We start from the raw sequence: 18,641 nt of genomic DNA, 5'->3' as shown, positions 1-18,641 counted from the left end.
CCTCCTGTAAACATGTCCCAGGACGGGAAGGGGCAGCGGGCGCTTGCCGGCCCCCCCCGGTGCTTCCCGTCTCTGCAGGGCCGGAGGAATTTGGCCTCTGTCCCCGCTCCCGCGGCTCGTGGCCAAGTGGCGTCCGGCCTCGACCCGGCTGTGCCGTACCCGGCTGAGCCCTCTGGCACCCCGGTGTCCCCGTGGCCCTGGGCGGTGGGGGAATGGGGGGCAGGGGGGGTCGGTGTGGCTGCCTGCGCCTGCACCGGGGTGACGCCGTGGGTGCGCACGCACGCCGGGCTGGGGGAGTGTGGTGTGAGTGTGCATGCGTGTGCTGGGACACGCGTGTGCCTGCGTGTGTACAGGGGTTATAGAGTGTGTGCATGCTGGAACATGCGTGTGTACAGGGGTCACCGCGTGCGTGTCTGCACGCACACCGGGGCCGTGGGTGTACTGTGTGTGTACAGGGGTTATAGAGGGAGTCACTGTGCATGCGTGTGCGCATGCTGGGACACGCGTGTGCCCCCGCGTGTACAGGGGTTACCGTGTGTGTTCACGGGTAGCGAAGGGGGGGTGCATGCAGGGACACGTGTGCAGGGGGGCGCGGGGGCTCGGGCCGGGGGGCGCAGCGGCGGGTGCCGGTGCGGGGTGCCACCCTGCATGCCCGTGCGCAGGCAGGGCCGGCGCAGGCAGCAGAGGGGCTCCCGCCAGTGCTGCCCGTGCCACGTCCCAGCCCCGCAGCCGCCCGGGCGCTGCGGATTCCTCCTGGGCAGCGAACCGGGGTGGCTGCGGGTGGCAGAGCCCCGGGGCCACCACGGTGGGTGCCCGACACCGGTGTGGGGTCACCGGCTCCTCCGCAGGGGGAGGCCGACCTGGGCTGTGCTGGAGCCGGCAGTGGCGGGGGGGTCCCTATTTGGGCACCCCGGGGGGATCCTTAGTGGGGGCAGCAGGGTCAGCGCTCCCGGGACCCCGGGGACCCCACACAGCCCCAGTGGTGCCTGTGCTTGTGGGTTGTTGTGGGGCTGGCAGGGGTCACACGGTGCTGTGGGGGGCCCTGGGGGTCCCTTCTGGCCGGGGAGCTCAGCAAGACAGGAGGGGACGGGGGGGACGGGGTGTCCCAGCCCCACTGGTTTGGGATGGGAAGGGCTGGCCCCGGGCTGCAGCCCTGGCTGTGGCAGGCAGCTCCTGCCGGCCCTGCCGCTGCAGCACGACGCCGGAGCATGGAGTACGTGTGCGGCTGCAGGTAGCAGCTCCCCTTCCCTGGCTGCCGCTGCCACCGCCTCCTCCTGCGCCGGCAGGCCCAGGGCACTGGGCAGAGCCGGGCAGAGCAGCCGGGACGGGCAGGTGAGCTGCCCCAGCCTGTGGCTGGGCTGGGGGGGCTGCCTCCCCCATGCCCACCATGGCACCCCCAGCACGTTTAACCCTGGTGTCATGGTGCCATGCAGCCCCCCCTGCCCGGGGTGCTGCGGCTTTGCCCGCTGAGTGTTGACCCCCCCCCCGGCTGCTGACCCCACTGCCGCTCTCTTGCAGGGAGCCCCCGGACCGGAGACCCTCCCCGGCCCCACTCCTCAGAGACCACCCAGGACCGCGGCCCCCCGCCCTGCTGCAGCCCGCCGGCGGCCCTCGGCACAGACCGCTCGTCCCGCGGCACGGCCTGAAGCTCATCCCACGCCACAGACCCCGGCTTGCCCCGCGGCACGGTGCCCGCCTGGCCCCCCGGCACAGACTGCTCATCCCGCGGCACCACCCGAAGCTCATCCCCCGGCACGGACCGCGGCACGGTGCCCGCCTGGCCCCCCGGCACAGCCACCGCCTCATCCTGTGGCATGGCCCCCGGCACCCGCGGGGCCGCCGGCATGCGTCGGGGCGGCTGCAGCATGCGCAGCTGCTGCGGGTGGGCTGCGTGCTGGGCACCTGCCAGGTGCAGAACCTGAGCCACCGCCTCTGGCAGCTGATGGGCCAGTCGGGCCGCCAGGACTCGTCCCCCATGAACCCCAACAGCCCCCACAGCTACGGGTGAGGGGGGGTCGCCGCACCGCACTGCCTGGCCCCGTGCCCCCCGCCCTGCCCCACGGGACCCCCCACTAAAGCGCTTCCAGAGTCAGACGTGGCTGGGCTCCCTCTGCACCTTTCTGGGGGTGCGCGGTGCCCCCCGGGCAGAGCCCGGCTCCGGCCATGGCCCCACCAGGGACACGGGGCCTGTGGGAGCATCCTCACAGAGGGGCTCCCACCCCATCACCGGCCGGAGCCCCATGGAGCGGAGAGGACCACGGGCGTGAGCCGGGGAGCCAGTGGCCCGTGGTGGCCAGCAGTGGCCCGTGGTGGCCAGCAGTGGCCGGGCCGGCCGAGGCTGTTGACGGCGGGTCCAAGGGGCGGTGGGGGATCCTGCTGACCGCAGCAGCGCCGGCGCCTTGTGCAAGAGCACGAGGCCGAGCCCCTGGCCACGCTCCCGCCTGACTCAGCAGCTCAGCGCCCTGCCGCGGCACACGTGGCCATGGGTGGGGTGAGCCCCACTGCAGCACCCCCGTGGCACCCCACTGCACCCCCCTCGCCCCATCCCAGACCCCTCCTGTGCCCGCCCGGCGCAGTATGGCTACGTGGGCGGGGGTCCTGCAAGGACAGGGTGTGGGGACCCCGCAGCAGGATGGGGGCACGGGGTGACCCCCAGCACCTTCCCCATTGGGGTCCCAGGTCGGGCTCGGCACCTCGGTGGCGGGTCCCTTCCCAGGGCTGAGGCTGGGGTGCCATGGGGGGGTCCTGTCCTCCCCAGAGAGGGTGCTGTTCCCTTCCCCTGGCACCCTGTCACCCCCCACCCCGTACTGCCCACAGCCCTGCGGTGAGATGGGGACCAGTGCTGGTGGGCACCGGGGGATGACGAGCTGTCCCCGAGCATGGGGGGCAGAGGAAAGGCCGGGGTCCCGCGCCCTGCTCCTGCCCCATCCCCTCCCCAGTCCCGTCCCCGCTCTTCCCCCTGTCTGTCCCCTCCTGTCCCCTGGTGCAGCCTTGGCCACAGCGTGTGCAGGCTGGACACAGCCCCTGGCCCCACCCGTGACAATTTGTGCCCCCATGGGCTCAGTGGGGGCCCCAGGATGGGGTGGTGGCCACAGACACGAGAGGACCCTGCGTATCCCTGTCACCCCATGCTGTGACACCCCAGGAGTGCCGCTGTCACCCTGCCGGAGCTGTCACCCCCATGGCCTGGTGGGACGGCGATGTGTGGCCCCGGTCCCCGCCCCGGCCCCCCATCACGGGCTGTCCCTCGGCCCTGGTGCAGGGACAGACGGCTGGGGGGGACGACACGGATCCAGCCCTCCACGGGGAGGGCAGGGAGCCCAGCCCTTGGCACCTTGATCCTTCCTGCCAGCACCCTTGTCCCCTCCTGCCAGGAGCACCCACGTCCCTCCTATGAGCACCCGCATCCCCGCCTGGGTGCAGCCGCCCCCCCAGGGACCACCCTCATCCCCCTCATGAGCACCCTTGTGCCCCCCCTGCCTGGAGCACCCTCATCTCTCCCGGGAGCAACTTCATCAGCCCCCCAGGAGCACCCCCGTTCCCAGGAGCACCCAGTCAGCAGCAGCACTGGGTGAGGGTAGGGGGAGCACCCAGGGGTGCTGCTCCCGGCCCCTCTCTCCTCCTTCCCAGGGGTCCCGGCCTTCGCTCGAGCCGGCTGACGGGGACAGGACCGGATGGGGGGTCCCATGGCCGTCGCGGGAGGTTCCTGGGCCGGGGCTCCCCTCCTCGGCGCGGGCAGAGCTGCAGCTCTGGGCAGCCCCGGCCGCAGGCAGGAGCTTTGCCCCCAGCCCCCCCGGGCCCACCTCTGCCAGCTTGGCAAGGGGGTGAGGGACCAGCACCGTCCCACGGGGACGGGCGGCCGCAGCCCAACACGCTGCTGCCATGGGACGCGTGGGCACGGGCGCAGCCCCTCGCCCAGCCGAGGCCTTCATCCCCCCCTTCCCCGGGTGCCCCCCAGGCTGCAGAGGGGCAGTGCTGAGTCCCAGGGGTGCCCGGGCCACATCCTGCCCCGCAGCAGCACCGGAGCTGGGCTGGGTGGCGTCGCAGCGCAGAGCGCTCCCCTTCTCCTCTTTTCAAGCGAAAATCTGATTTTGTGCAGAATAAAGTGTGCGAGGAGGGGTAACGTCTGGTGCCGGGCCGGGCGGTGTTCCCACGGGAATGGGGCACGGAATGGGTTGGGGGGGGGCGTGAGGGGCTGCCTTGGGCAGGGCAGGGCCACCCGGGTCCCACGGCCACCGGTGACAGAAGGTGACCGGCGGTGGCTGCTTCCCGCTGTGAGTGCAGGGACGCAGCGAGCGCAGGGACAGCCGTGCAGCGCCCGTCCCAGCAGCCGCAGCAATGCCTGCCTGGCACCCGCAGCCGCGTGGGGCCAGTGGGTCTGGGCAGGACGTGTCAGGGGCTCCCGTGGGAGGGTGCAGGGACCGTGCCGGAGGGTGGGGGGCTGCACCCCCAGTACCAGCAGCTGCTGGGCTGCCCAGGGCCCCTGCCCGCGGGCACTGTGCCCGCTGCTGCCCGCTCCTGCCTCTGCCCTGGCACGCAGGGACCGCAGGGGAACGACAGCAACCAGGCCACGTCACGGCACCGCTTCGGTGCACGCAGGCACGCGTCACCCCTGCACACTGGCGTGCATCAGCCGCATGCCCACCGCTTGGCAGGACTTCGTGGCCCCCGGGAGGGGATGTGCCCGGCTGCGACGCCGTGCCAGCTCGCTGCCGGGGCCTTGCTCCGCACGCTTTCAGCATCAGCAGTCGCTAAATTTAACGTTCTGCGAGGCACGAGGGTGGCCGGCGCCCGTCCCACCCAGACGTGGATCCCATCAGTGGCCGGACGGCGATTGCCGCGCTGGGGCGGTGACACCCAAGCTGTTTCCCATGGTCCCCGGCCCCCCAGCCCTGAGGTCCCTTCATTCACTCCCTCGCTGCTGCCCGCAGCCCCATCGGGGCACCAGCTCCAGCCCCGCTCCCCGTGTCCCGACCAGGGGTTATGCCGTGGCCCCGTCCTGCGGGGTCACCGCTGCTGGCGCAGGCGGTGGGGCGGGGGCATCCCTTTGCCCCCGTGAGGAGCCCGGCAGCCCGGGGCCACCGGCAGCCACTGGCAGGGCCACCAGTGGCTGGGGCTCGCCAGCTTGGGGGTCAGGATTGGGGGTCCCCAGCGCAGGGGGCTGCAGCGTGGGGCACCCCAGCTCGGGGGCCAGGCCAGGCTCCCCGCCAGCCCCTGCCCACCCTCGGGGAGCAGCATCGCCCCGAGTCCGGTGCCGCGGGCTCAAACATTAACCGGGGGCAGGTTAACTGGTGACCGATTGCCCCCGCGCCGGCTGGCGCAGGCTGGGCCGCCACTGCGCCGCCCCCCGCGGGGATAAAGCCGGGGGTCCCGGCGGCCACCCCAGAAGCCGCGCGCCCACCGCCCCTCGCCACCGCCGGCATGAGGAGCCTCCGGGCGGTGAGTACGGGCAGGCGGGACCCAGCGCCCCACACCTTGGGGTCAGACCCCACACGCCTCACCCCACGCATCGGGGTCAGACCCCACTTGCGTCTCCCCACACGTGGGGGGGCAGGTCCTCCCAGGTACACACGGACAGCACAGGCAGTCCCCCCATCCCTGGGGCTGTGGGGCCCAAGCATCGCCCCCCATGGGGTCTGTGCCGACAGCCCTCGGGGACCCCCTGCACAGGGTGGGGGCCCACGCAGCTCAGCACTGGGGCTGTTGCTTTTTTGGGGGGGGTGGAGGAGATCTCCTGGGACCCTCGGCGATGCCCTCCCTGCGGGTGCCAGCCCCATGGGGACACCACCCCAAGTGGGTCCCAGCCCCTCTGTGTCCCTGCCCCACGGGGAACCCAGCCCCACGGGGAGCGAGTGAGCGCTCGCCCCTCGGCAGGCGACAGGCAGCCACGGGGGAGCCCTCTCCCCCAGCGAGCTGGGGGGCTGTCCCCCCACTGAGGGGGGCTGCAGGGTGCGCGGGCCGTCGCGCAGCACCCACGGGCTCAGCCGCACCTACAAGCCCTCGCTCTGGGGGCTGCGGGGGGGCTGAGGCAGCGACTCCTGGGAGCTGCTGCCCTAAACCAGCGGCACCCCAGGCCAGGCCCCCCCCCCAGAAACAGAGCAGGCGTCTCCCCCTGTCCCACCCACTCTGCACCCCAACGGGCTGGCCCTCGCTCCACACCGGGAATGGGGCAGCGGGGCAGCACCGTGCAGTGCTGCGCAGTGCTGCGCGACGCTCTGTAATCCTGTGCGATGCTGTGCAACAGCGTGCAGTGCTGTGCAATGCTGTGTAGCACTGTGCAACGCTGCGCAGAGCTGTATGATGCTGTACCATCCTGCGCGATGCTGTGCAGCGCTGTGCAAAGCTGTATGATGCTGTACCATCCTATGCGATGCTGTACAATCCTGCGCGATGCTGTGCAGCGCTGTGCAAAGCTGTATGATGCTGTACCATCCTGTGTGATGCTGTGCAGCGCCATGCAGTACTGTGCAATGCTGTGCAGAGCTGTATGATGCTGTACCATCCTATGCGATGCTGTACGATCCTGTCCGACGCTGTGCAGCGCTGTATGATGCTGTACAATCCTGTGTGATGCTGTGCAGTGCTGTATGATGTTGTGCAACGCTGTGCAGTGCTTTACAATGCTGTACAATCCTGCGCGATGCTGTGCAGCGCTCTGCAGTCCCGTGCAGCACTGTATGATGCTGTACAATCCCGCGCGATGCTGCGCAGCGCTCTGCAGCGCTGTGCACTCAGGGCTTTCCTTCGGAGACGGCGTGGTCTCCTTAACCTTCAAGGAACACGTCGTCCCCGGGCGTTTTTGCGCTCTGCCCCACGGCTCCCGGGCCAGGAGCAGGATCCGGCCCCACTGAGTTTGGCCTTTCTCGCCGCAGGCAGCCGACCCCTCCGAGGGGCCCGACGCCGGCAAGGCCAAGTCTGAGTACCGAAACTACACGGTGAGCCTGGCTGGGCAGGTCGTGCCGCCACTGGGATGGGCGGTGACCCCCAGGCAGCGGAGGGGTCCCCTGCACCAGGCGGGGTGCTGGGGGGTCCCCTGCACGAGGCTGGGGGTCCTGCGGTACAAGGCTATGCTGGGGGGGGTCCAGCTGCGTGCCACCGGCCGTGCTGCGGGTCTCATCCTGCTGCTGGGAGAGGCCGGAGGAGCCTGGTGGGAGCTCTGCCGCCCCAGACCGGGAGGGACGCTGGGGGGGGTCCCCCCACACCCCCAGAGCCCCCCCACAGCCTGACGCTGCGCTACAGGAGGGGAAGCTGCTGGACCGCGTCTACAACACCTACCTGCTGATGCACACCCACCAGACCGTCGACTTCGTCCGGAAGAAGGTGCGAACCCCCCGGGGCCGGCCTGTCCCGCCCATGGTCCACCCGCAGCGGGCAGGGGGGACGCTGCAGCCCCCAGACCCCACACTGCAGCGCTGCAGGTGCGGCCCTGGTGCCCCGTCCCAGCCCGCTTGGGGGGCCTCCGCTCCCCACACAGCTCCAGGGAGGGTCCCGAGGGGTTCCGGGGTGGCAGCGCAGGCGGGGAGGTGGCCGTCCCCAGCGCCCACCGTGTCCCCAGAGCGCCGAGTACGGGACCTGCTCCCTGCGCAAGATGAGCGCCATGGAGGCGCTGGGGCTGCTGGACCAGCTGGTGGACGAGTCGGACCCGGACGTTGACTTCCCCAACTCCTACCACGCCTACCAAACCGCCGAGGGCATCCGCCGGGCCCACCCTGACAAAGGTAGGGCCGGTGCCCCCCGCCACCGACACAGAGACCCCGTGGGTCCACGTCCCGCGGAAGGGGTGACAGCCCCGCTCGCCTCCAGACTGGTTCCACCTCGTGGGGTTGCTGCATGACCTGGGGAAGGTCCTGGCGCTGTTCGGGGAGCCCCAGGTGAGCGGGACAGTGGGGAGGGGGCAGGATGGGGTACGGAGTATCCCACCGGTCAGGGGCCCCTCCTTGGGGACCGCCCGCCCCAGGCCGGCGGGACGCCTGTCGCACCCCTCCGCAGTGGGCCGTGGTGGGGGACACCTTCCCCGTGGGCTGCAAGGTGCAGAAGTCAGTGGTCTTCGGCGATTCCACCTTCCACAACAACCCCGACACCAGAGACCCCCTGTACAGGTGAGGTGGGACCCCCAGGCAGGGTGCTGTGCCCCATGGCCCATGTCACAGCTGGGGAAGGGGCTGGGGTGTGGGGAGGGGTCCAGCCCCAAGCCCCTGACCCGGCTCCATCCCCAGCACCGAGTACGGGATGTACCAGCCTCGCTGCGGCCTGGAGAACGTCCTCATGTCCTGGGGACACGACGGTAAGGGCTAGAGGGGGGGCGGCTGGGGTCCCCTCTTCGCGACAGGGCCCTTCACCCCTGAATGGGGCACTGACGCACCCAGGGTGGCTGCGCCCGGCCCCCCAGCTGGGAGATTCAGGCCTGGAGCCCTTTGCATGGGGCAGGGGGGGCTGCAGGTCTGCGGGCAGCGGCTCTCGGGGCATCCATCCCGCAGAGGGGTCCAGCCCCGGCTGCTCGGGCCCATCCCTGCACGCTCCCCGCTCTCTTCCCAGAGTACATGTACAGAGTCATGAAGTTCAACAACTTCGCCCTGCCCAAGGAGGTAAGGGCTGGGGGGCAGCATGTGGGGCTGACCCCCAAGCGCCGTGGGGTGGGGGACCTGCCGTGGGGAGGGTGGATGCCCCAGTCTGGGCTGGCACGTCCCCGTCCCCCCAGGCTTTCTACATGGTGCGCTTCCACTCCTTCTACCCCTGGCACGCGCACGGGGACTACCTGCACCTCTGCACCGAGGAGGACCTCCGTATGCTGCCCTGGGTCAGGGAGCTCAAGTGCGTGGCCAGGGGGGCCGGGGGGCTCGGCCGAGGCCCCGGGGAGGGGAGGGGGGCAGCAGCCCCCGGCACTGACCAGCCCTCGCTCCCGCAGCAAGTTCGACCTCTACACCAAGCAGGAGGAGCTGCCCGACGTGCAGCAGCTCCAGGGCTACTACCAGTCCCTCATCGACAAGTACTGCCCCGGGCAGCTCTGCTGGTGAGCGGGGACCCCCGCCCGCCCCACCACACCGGGACCCCTGCTCGCCCCACCGCACCGGCCCTGGCGCAGCACCCAGCACTCCACGCTCGACCCCAGCCCCACGGCACGGCCCCTGGCAGAGCAGCTGCATCGCTGTGGGGGGCACCGGGGCTATACAATAAAGCTGCTTGTCACGCACCCCCAGTGCCGGTCGCACCCTGGGCAGCCCCTGGCCCCGGATCGCACCAGGGAGAGGCAGGGGAGCAGCGCTGTCCCCGTCACCTCTCCCCAAGGAGAGGGCAAAGGCCAGGGCAGGACCCCTCCTCTGGGCCCATCCAGCCCCGGGGAGAGCCATAGGGCTGGAATGTCAAAGGCTTTATTTAGAAAATTATAGGAAATCTCTGCGCTCACCAAGGAGCCCATGGGAAGCACGTTACAGCCAGAGCCCTCGCGCCGGGGCACGGGGCTCTGGCGGGGGGCGTACCCCAAACTGCCCCCAGCACTGGTGCAGGGGCAGCCGAGGGGGCCAGGCAGGATAACCAGGAGGGCTGGGGCTGCCTTGCGGCGGCTGCCCAAAGCTGCTCCCGCCAGCGCCAAGCACCCTGCCAGCACCGAGCACCCTGCTGCAGCCCGGCACGGTCCCGGGGCCCAGGACAGGGTGAGGGGGACAAAGGGGCAGCTCTGGCCCAGCAGAGCCAGGCAGAGGTGAGGGAGCTATCCCGCTCTGCCCGGCGCTGCCGTCCACGAGCGATGACCACGCTGTGCACGAAGGCACTGGCAGGGGAGAGAGCAGCGAGCTCACCCCGGGGCAGGCAGCGTGACTGCAGGGGTGGGGGCCTGCCTGTACCCCAGCCAGGGACCCCCACCCCGGGGAGGCAGGCAGGGCTGGGAGGAGGCAGCGGGGCGCGCAGGCAGCGCCATCAGTCCGTGGGTGGAAGACGGGGCCCAGGCCGGCGGCTCCAGGCACTACTTCTTCTTCCTGGTGCTGCGGAGGCCATCGCCGTGGCCGTCGGCCGCCCCCCGGGCCCGGCCCTCACCTTTCTCCTCCGTTTCTTTGGCCTCCTTCCTCCGCACCTGCCCGTTCTTCTCGCCGCCCCCTCGGTCCGCAGGCTCCCCCCGCCTGGGGCCTTTGTGGCGGGCGGGGGGTGCACCCCCCCGGGGCCGGCGGCGCAGGGCCCGCAGGAGGCAGATGGTGGCCGCCACCAGGTACAGGGACCAGAGGACGGTGGGGCCGGAGAAGGGGCGGCTGAGCTGGCGGAGGGACCGCAGCAGCCGGGGCAGGAGGGCGTCCGCCGAGCGCTTCGGCAGCGTCTTGTCCTGCGGGGCGAGGGAGGGGGGTCAGGGCTGCCCCTCGGCCCTGCAGGAGGCTGGGAGTGCGGCGCGGCCGCGGCGCGAGGCCCTACCTTCAGCCCGTGCTGGTTGAGCAGGCTCTCCAGCGTGGGGTCGCCCAGGGAGACGGTGGGGAAGAACTCCTGCACGTGCTGCCGCCGCCACCACGGCGCAGGGCCCTGGCTGCGGGACGGGAGAGCTCAGCGCCCAGCCCTCCGCCCCGCCAGCGCAGGCAGGAGCCAAGCAGCTCTGCCCGCAGCCTCCCGCCTCCCGGCCCGGAGCCCTGGTGCAGCCCAGACATCGACCCAGCCTTGCCCCAGCGGGGCTCAGGGTGCCGATGAGCCGCAGGCACACACCCAGTTAATAAGCCAGTTAGCCAGAGGAGAAGCAGCTCCTGAATTCAGCCCCAGTGCATGCCTGCATTGTCTACGTGTCGATGCGGGGTCACATCAGCTTTGGGGAGCAGAGCGCGGCTGCAGAGGGGGTGCAGGTGCTGGTGCGCCTGTCCCGGTCCCGCTCACCTGCCCTCGGCGCTGCCGGTGAACCAGTACTTGTAGAGCTGGGCGCGGATATAGACAGGGGGCTGGGTGCTGAAGGGGTACCGGGACTCATCGACCTGCACCAGGCGGATCACTGCCGGAGACACAGCGTTAGCCCCCCTTGCTGCGGGGACACCCCAAACCACTGTGAGGCTGGGATCCAGCGGCCCCAAATCCCCAGGGAAGGACCTGGAGTGCAGACCCACTGCAGGGGGGCCAGCAACAGCCCCCTGCCTGCTGCTCCGCAGGGTTCAGGCCAGGCAGCCCCCCCTCCGTCCCTGCCACAGCGCAGGACAGAAGTCCCCGCTACAGGGCGACGGCCGGGCGCAGGGCCTTGGGCTGCCTCTGTCGCGGCGCCAGGCCCGGGGAGCCCCCGGCATGACCTGCCTCACGGCCCCCAGCCCCACTCACCGTCCTCCTTGCCCTGCAGCAGGCGGTAGACGAAGCTGGTGAACCAGGGGCTGCTGCTGTGGTGGGCCAGGGCTGCGAACCACATCTGCCAGTCGAGGCGCGGCTGGTGTGGGGCGACCACGGGGGGGGCCGCGCTGACGTTCCCGGGCTTGTACATGAACTCGATCTCCTGCAGGCAGGGAGCAGAGTGGGCTGGGGGGCCTCCAGCAGCAGGGACCAGCATGGGGGGGTTAGACCTGGACCTCCCCTAGCTCCGCTGTCCCAGAAGCAGAGCTCCCCCAGACTTGCCTCCCTCACCTCCAGGGGTTACCGGCTCCTTCCAGAGCGACAAAGCCCATGGGGGACAGCTCGGTGCCCCAGAGGGGACCACGCCAGCAGGACAGGGATGCTTGGCTCTGCTGGAGTCCGTTCCTCAGTGCCTCTCCCTGGCCACCCCACCCGACCAACTCACAGTTCCCCCACGCCCCTTTGGCGTGAAACATGATTGTTAAACTTGATTCAACAAGGCCAAGTGCCAGGTCATGCTCTTGGGTCACAACAACCCCATGCAGCGCTCCAGGCTTGGGGACGAGTGGCTGGAAAGCTGCCCCACAGAAAAGGACCTGGGGGTTGTTGACCGACAGCCGCCCAAACATGAGCCAGCAGTGTGCCCAGGTGGCCAAGAAGGCCAACGGCATCCTGGCTTGGATCAGAAACTGTGACCAGCAGGACTAGGGGAGGGATCGTGCCCCTGTACTCGGCGCTGGTGAGGCTGCACCTCGAATCCTGCGTTTAATTTTGGGCCCCTCACTGCAAGAGGACGTTGAGGTGCTGGAGCGTGTCCAGAGAAGGGCGACGAAGCTGGTGAGGGGTCTGGAGCACAAGTCTGATGAGGAGCGGCTGAGGGAGCTGGGGTTGTTCAGTCTGGAGAAGAGGAGGCTGAGGGGAGACCTCATCGCTCTCTCCAACTACCTGAAAGGGGGTTGTGGTGAGGTGGGTGTTGGTCTCTTCTCCCAAGTGACAAGAGAATAGGACAAGAGGAAACGGCCTCAAGTTGCGCCAGGGGAGGTTTAGATTGGACATTAGGAAAAATTTCTTCACTGAAAGGATTGTCAGACATTAGAATAGGCTGCCCAGGGAGGTGATGGAGGTATTTAAAATACCACCATCCCTGGAGGTATTTAAAAGATGGGTGGATGAGGCGCTTAGGGACGTGGTTTAGTGGCGGACTTGGCAGTGCTAGGTTAGTGGTTGGACTTGATGATCTTAAGTGTTTTTTCCAACCTAAACAATTCTGAGACTCTATGAAACAGCGGCTCACCGTCCAGATCTGCTTGTCGTAGCTGCCTTCCAGGACCACCTCGGGCCGCCCCCCGACGCCCGTCATCCTGCGGAAGAGCCCGTAGGAGTTCACCACCTGGAAGCGTTCGACCGCGTTGAACATCTGGTGGATGCCGGGCCACAACTTGCCGTTGGACTCGTAGTCAATGTAGGTGAAGGGCACCTGGGGAGCGGCAGAGAGCGGCTCTGTCACCACGGCTAGGAGTGGCTTGGGGGCCGAGTCTCCTGCTCCCCATACACCAAGATACGTGTGTACGCCACTGTCCCCTGCCCTCCCCAGATGCTTCCCACCCGCTCACCAAGCTGATGGCAAACATCCCCATGGTTGCTGTGGCGAAGACAGCCCACTGCAGCGTAGCCCAGAGCTTCCAAAAGCAGCCGCGGACACAGGCACACCTACGAGAGAGGAGGAGATGGGTCACAGCTGTGTGGCCCCACAGTCTGGAGCTCCAGCTGTGAGCTGTGGGGTTCAGAGCTGCCCACGCTGCACCCAGTGCGGTGGAGGGCTCAGCCCCGCTCCAACGCTGCAGAGGAAAAGCCCTCGTAACTCACCCAGCACCCCCGAGCCAGGCCCCCACCCCATGCAGCCCCAGGGTCCAGCCCTCCACCTGGCTCCAAGCACCCCACGCCAGCTCCCCCAGTGCCCGCGAGATCCCAGTGTCCCTCCACGCATGAACTGCACCCTCGGGGGCGGCACCAGGCCGCCCCGCTCCTGCTCAGCTCTCACAGCAGAGCTGAGAGGCCCGGGGGCACCCCAGCACCCCCGTCACCCACCTGTACATGGCAGAGAGGATCTCCCAGGAGAGCGAGAGGAAGCCCAGCCCCACCAGCGGCAGGGTCACCGCCCGCAGCCACGTCGTGAACTCATGATAGGTGAAGGCTTGAACGAAGGAAAACCCACAGGGTCAGAGAGGAGCCTCTCCTGCCCCGGGAGCTGTGGGGGCCCAGGTGCTGCCACCGGGCCGTGGGGACAACAGGCTGGCAGCCCCCGTGGGCCCAGCCATGACATACCCACTTTGGAGTCCAGGAGCCTCTTCTCCCAGTTGATCTCCAGGCCGAAGGACTGGACGCTCCAGTACAGCAGGAAGCCGTAGGCGCTCAGCTCCAGCAAGGTGGAGAGGACGGCCCGCAGGCTGGGGGGCCAGGCTACGGCAGAGCAGGGCCGCTGAACACCAGGGGCTCGGCGAGCCCGACCCACTGCAGCACGGAGGGGTGCAAACCGCACCCCGAGAGCCCAGGCAGGGAAAGGGCAATTGGGCAACGCTCAGAGCACATCCCCGCACCAGGAGCCAACATGCTGCTTCACCCACGGGCACGGACCCCCGCCCCAGGAGCGGGCGAGGCAGCCGTGCTGGCAGCAGCTTGCACAGCACCAAGCCAGAGGGCAGCCAGAACGCCGCCTCTCCCTGTCGCACCCGGACAGGGGTGGTCAGCGACAGCGGCCTGTCCCCTCCCCGCCCCGGGCATGGCAGAAACGGGACCCCACCTCCCCAAACAGGGCACCCAGGGACTCACCGCTGGTGTGCTTCCTCTTGCTGCGCCCCAGCCAGCGCCCCACGTGCTCCTCGTCCAGCAGGGAGAAGGCCAGGACGATGGTGAGCATGTTGAAGAAGTTGTAGTTACCCGTGAGGATGATGAGTACCTGCAGCAGGACCTGGGGAGGAGCGAAGGCAGGGTTGGGGTGTCAGTGCTGGGGGGCAGAGGACATCAGGCACCCCACCACCAGCAGCATGGCCACCCCAGCACCTGGGGGAGTCCTGCCTGCAAGGGCCCGCAGAGCGTGGAGCCTGTCCTGCCCATGGACTGAGCCGGTCCCCCCTTACCCCAGGGAGCCCACGGCACCCGGGGGCAGGAGCAGGGGGCCTGGCTCTGCCCACCCACCTGGCTGTAGAAGGCGAAGAGCCGGAGGCGGCGGATGGGTGCAAAGAAGAGGAGCGGGATGGCGATCTCAATGACGTAGGTGGCCACCACACTGAATTTCTGGAACCAGACAGGCAGCTGGTGGGCGAACCAGGCGCCCGGCGTGGGGATGCACTGGGTCTCGTAGTGATAGGTGAGAGCTGGGGGGGACAGGAGGGGTCAGGGGTGCAGAGAGGGGAGTGGGGACACGGCTCGGAGCAGGCAGAGCCGCACAGAGCTGTGCCCAACATAGGAGAGGTGCTGGCAGCAGCTGCCCAAAGCCCCACAGCTGCCTATGGGGCATAGGAAGCCCCATAGGGCGATGCCCCCATTCCCCCTGCCTGGTGGGGGTGCCCCAAAGCCTGTGACACCCCACAGCCTGCAGCACCCCTCACCTGTGAGCCCCCACCAGGTGGGGCAGCGGCTGGTCAGCTTCACCACACCGGAGGCGAACATCAGCCGGAAGAGGAGCCAGCGCACCAGCCAGAAGGTGACGCCGTCGTGGGCGCGCCAGGCCGTGGATCGCCACTTCAGCAGGTGCAGGGGGGCCACCAACACCGCCAGGAATCCCGCTTCCAGCAGGAGACTGTCCCTGCAGGGAACACTGCTGTCCCCCACTGCCACCCTGGGGCTGTGGGCCCCTTGGGGCAGCCAGCTCCCGCCCCGGCTGTGCTGGCACCGAGACCCCGGCGTGCCGAGGGGCTGGCTGGCCTGCCATTGCCCCCCCGAAGGCGGTGAGCCGGGTCACGGCCGCCCGCAAAGGACGCAGCCCTCCCCACCCTGGGGCTTGGGCAAGCCATGGCCTGGCCGCAGCAGGGGCAGGACGGCTCCCCCAGCACGGAGCCCCCGTGGCAGCCCCCACCCCGGCTCAGCCCTGCGGGTGGGTGTGCTGGAAGTGCGGAGGTGGGGCTGACTTACCACTGGAAGTAGAGGAAGACCTGCCCCACCTGCAGAGAGAGGGAGCAGAGCAGTGAGCAGGGCAGGCCAGAGGTGCAGGTTTGGCTCCTCAGGCCCTTCTACATGCCCACCCCACAGTGAGCGGGCAGAACGGCCAAGGGGTGGCCACAGATCCTCCTCCCAGCTCCCTCCTAGTGCTGCCGCCAGCCCCTTTCCCACCACCGGCTCCTTTCCCACCGCTGGCCAAACCCAGGAGCGGAGCAGTGGCCTCAACTCGCTGCTGAGAGCGGTGGCACCAGGTACCTCCGCGCTGGCTTGCTGCCTGGGTGCTCCCAGCCCCGGGTGCTGCCCCTCCTGCCCGCAGCCGGGCCCAGAGCAGCGCTCGGCAGCAGACCAGGCTGCAGACCCAGCTGGCAGCAGGGCAGAGGGCTGGAGGCGGGGAGGCTGGTGCTGGGGAGGGGCATGGACTTTCTCTCCAGCATCACCTTAAAAGGGAGCAAGGAAAGGAAGGGCCGGCTGGCACACGGTGCCGGGAGCTGTGCATGCTGGGCTCCCCGAGCAGCATAGCAGCCCCACCGGGAGACAGAGTTCCCGCAGGCGGGAGTCACCCAAGGCTTCCTGGCCCTGCGCGGCTGTGGGTGCCGCTTCCTCGCCCTGCTAGGGCAGTGAGTCACTCCAGAGCCCCGACTCCCACCCTGCCTCTCCTCGGGCCCCAAAACACGGGCCACGCGGCTCAGCAGGGCTGCCTGTGCAAGGGGAACCGCTCACAACGCCTCCCCGTGAGGCACAGCCACGCGGCGGGGAGGCCGTGAGCAGTTCAGAGGGAACAGGGTAACAGCGCCGCAGGGCAGCCCCCCAGCACGGGAGAAACGCCGCTCCCGTGGCTGGCGCCTCGCTTTTCTGGCCTCCCAACACCTTTCCCTGCAGCCACTGGTGCTGGACATGGCCCGAGCCCTGGCAGGAGGGACCGGCAAGGGCTGCTGGCACCGCCAGCCACCCGGGCTGCCTTCCAGCAGGGCAGGAGAGCTCCTCCCTGGGGTAACAGCTGCCCAGCCCGGGAGGGATTTCCAAGCACAGGCGTTTTTTTCCTCTTTAATTCCCCTAGTTTCAGAGGGAAGAGAAACCCTCCTCCCCCCCGCCACCTGCGCTAGCGGACTCTGACTCACCGGAGCTCCTCAGCACGAAGCCACCAGCGAGCACAATCAGCTCTGGCGAGCACAATCGGCTCGAGAGGGCAGATTCATGGCTGGGGGGCACAGAGCTCTCATGGGACAAGGGGAAAATGGCCTGGCAATTGGGATAAGGGCCTTGGGAGGGCTCAGCGGGGCTGTGGGTGGGCAGGGGACAGAGCCACCCCCACAGCAGTGCAGGAACTGGCTTCACAGGCAAGTCTGGGAGGGTTTTATTCCAGGGATGGCACCAAGAACCAGAGCAAGGATGGGGCAGGACATCCCCACACGAGCCAGGGATCTGCCAGCACCTTCCCCAAGCTCCATGAGGGACGCTGAGCATGCCAGGAGCTCGTAGGACGATGCTAACACAGAAATGTCACCTGCCTGCTCTCCTAGGTCCCAGCTCTGACCCCTCTAGCACACCGCAAGCTCCCCCTGAGCCCCACTGATCTCAGTACCTGGTAGAGTGAGAGATAGAGCACCCTGAGCAGGGCGAAGAGCAGGCTGTCCCGCAGGGGCTCGAACAGCAAGGCGCCGAAGGAGGCGAGCACGCCGAGGAGGCAGAGCAGCTCCATTCCCAGCTCCGTATCCAAACCCAGGTGGGGACTGAGCCACAATAGGGTGGGAAAATCCCGTAGTTGCTCCCACAGCCCCTTCCCGCTGAGGCGCAGCACTTTGCGCGCTGGCAGGATGCCATCTCTCCCGTACAGCCCTGGAAAGGAGACAGTGACAGCGGGGACAAAGCCTCCCCAGCCCCATATGTCTGGGACAGCAGCACTGGGAGCCCCCCGGCTCATCGAGGCACGGGCAGGGGGGGCTCCAGCTAGTTCCCCCCTGCACGCTGGCTTCCCAGTTTCCTCGTGAAACTGGGAAAAGAGCAGCAGTGGGAAGAGCCCACGTGGAGCCCAGCGGCTGCCAGACCCAGCCTGGCCACGTGGAAGGGAGATGAACGCCCTGCCGGCCGCAGGCAGGGGGGATCTGCGCGGGCAGACCTCTGTGGTGCTCGGGGGGTGTGCACAAGGGTCTGGAGCAGCCCCCAGACCCCCGGGGTGGTGGGGAGGGAGGGGAGGACCCTCTCCCAACGGAGGAGGACTGGCCTCGGCAGCTCCCGCTCTCCCCGGTGCTCACGGCAGGGCACAGCTCGGGCCCCTCGCTGGCCCCCGGGCAGGAAAACGGGAAACTGGGGGCGGCGGGCAGAGGGAGAGCCGCTACCGACAGCCGGGTGAGCCAAGCCCGGCAGCGGGATGCGGAGCTCCCAGGTGCCCGGGGTGGCTGCAGGGACGGTAGGCAGGGTCAGCCCCGCGCCCCCGGGGGCTCCGCATCCCCCTGCCCCACACGTAGGGGGGGGTGACCGGGCACCCAGCGAGGGCCCGCGGCCCCGGGGGCGGGTGGCGGCTCCGGCCCGGCCCTTCCCGCGACTGACCCCATCCCGGGACCAGCAGACACGAGCGCCCGCCGCAGCCTGGGCTCCGCTGGCCTCGCTGCCGCCGACGGGGCCTACCCGGCCTGTCCCGGCGGGGCCTACCCACCCCCCGGGCCCCCCCGCAGCCCGGGGACGGCGTCGGGCGGACCCCGGCACCCCCCGCTCCGCGCCCGCCCCCCCGCCGCCGTACCGGGGATCTGGACGTAGAGCGAGGCGAAGGCGGCGAGGTAGGCGGCGGCCAGCCCGGCCAGGAACAGCGACCGCGGCCGCCGCGGCGGCTCCCCCATGGCGATGGCGGCGGCGGTGGCACCGCACAGCCCCGCGCCCGCCGCGCGCAGCCTCAGCGCGCACGCTGCGTCAGCACGTACAGACGTCAGCACGCACCGCCCCGCGCGCGTCACGTCGGGCGGGAAGCACAAAATGGCGGCGCGGAGCGGGACTGCCGTCGGGGCCCGGTGAGCGGGGGGGGCCGGGGCCGGGGCCGGGGCCGGGGCCGGGCCCGGGCGGTGTCCGCGGGGGCCCGGGCGGTGCGGGAGCTCGGCTGGGCGTGAGCGGGGCCGGCCCTGCCGGGACCCCGCGGCTGTGGGGCGGGTAGGGCCGGGCCCGGACCGGACCGGGCCACCAGCGGCCCCCGGAGAGCCCAGGGCTGCGGGCAGCGT

The 18,641-nt window shown here is 69.7% G+C and overlaps 2 protein-coding genes across 2 annotated transcripts; one reads left to right on the top strand and one right to left on the bottom strand.

Annotated features, from left to right (window-relative positions):
* The first annotated feature begins 5,421 nt into the window (after positions 1 to 5,421).
* MIOX (myo-inositol oxygenase) lies at positions 5,422 to 9,014 on the top strand. The gene is made up of 10 exons (XM_059815980.1): positions 5,422 to 5,439; positions 6,873 to 6,935; positions 7,240 to 7,320; positions 7,556 to 7,718; positions 7,804 to 7,871; positions 7,990 to 8,099; positions 8,217 to 8,284; positions 8,536 to 8,585; positions 8,699 to 8,811; positions 8,906 to 9,014. Exons 1-10 carry the CDS (start codon positions 5,422 to 5,424, stop codon positions 9,012 to 9,014), a joined length of 843 nt encoding a protein of 280 aa, XP_059671963.1.
* Positions 9,015 to 9,958: 944 nt separating this feature from the next.
* Positions 9,959 to 18,269, bottom strand: LMF2 (lipase maturation factor 2). Its single transcript, XM_059816804.1, has 14 exons — positions 18,173 to 18,269; positions 17,018 to 17,271; positions 15,409 to 15,437; positions 14,886 to 15,082; positions 14,473 to 14,651; positions 14,107 to 14,245; positions 13,603 to 13,737; positions 13,366 to 13,471; positions 12,891 to 12,987; positions 12,572 to 12,754; positions 11,272 to 11,440; positions 10,843 to 10,954; positions 10,396 to 10,504; positions 9,959 to 10,309 (listed from the first exon to the last, which is right to left on the bottom strand). Exons 1-14 carry the CDS (start codon positions 18,267 to 18,269, stop codon positions 9,959 to 9,961), a joined length of 2,157 nt encoding a protein of 718 aa, XP_059672787.1.
* Positions 18,270 to 18,641: the final 372 nt, after the last annotated feature.

This window comes from Gavia stellata, chromosome 4 (assembly GCF_030936135.1).
Source record: "Gavia stellata isolate bGavSte3 chromosome 4, bGavSte3.hap2, whole genome shotgun sequence".
NCBI classification, from domain to species: domain Eukaryota; kingdom Metazoa; phylum Chordata; class Aves; order Gaviiformes; family Gaviidae; genus Gavia; species Gavia stellata.
This window is presented reverse-complemented; position numbering and strand designations above follow the sequence as displayed.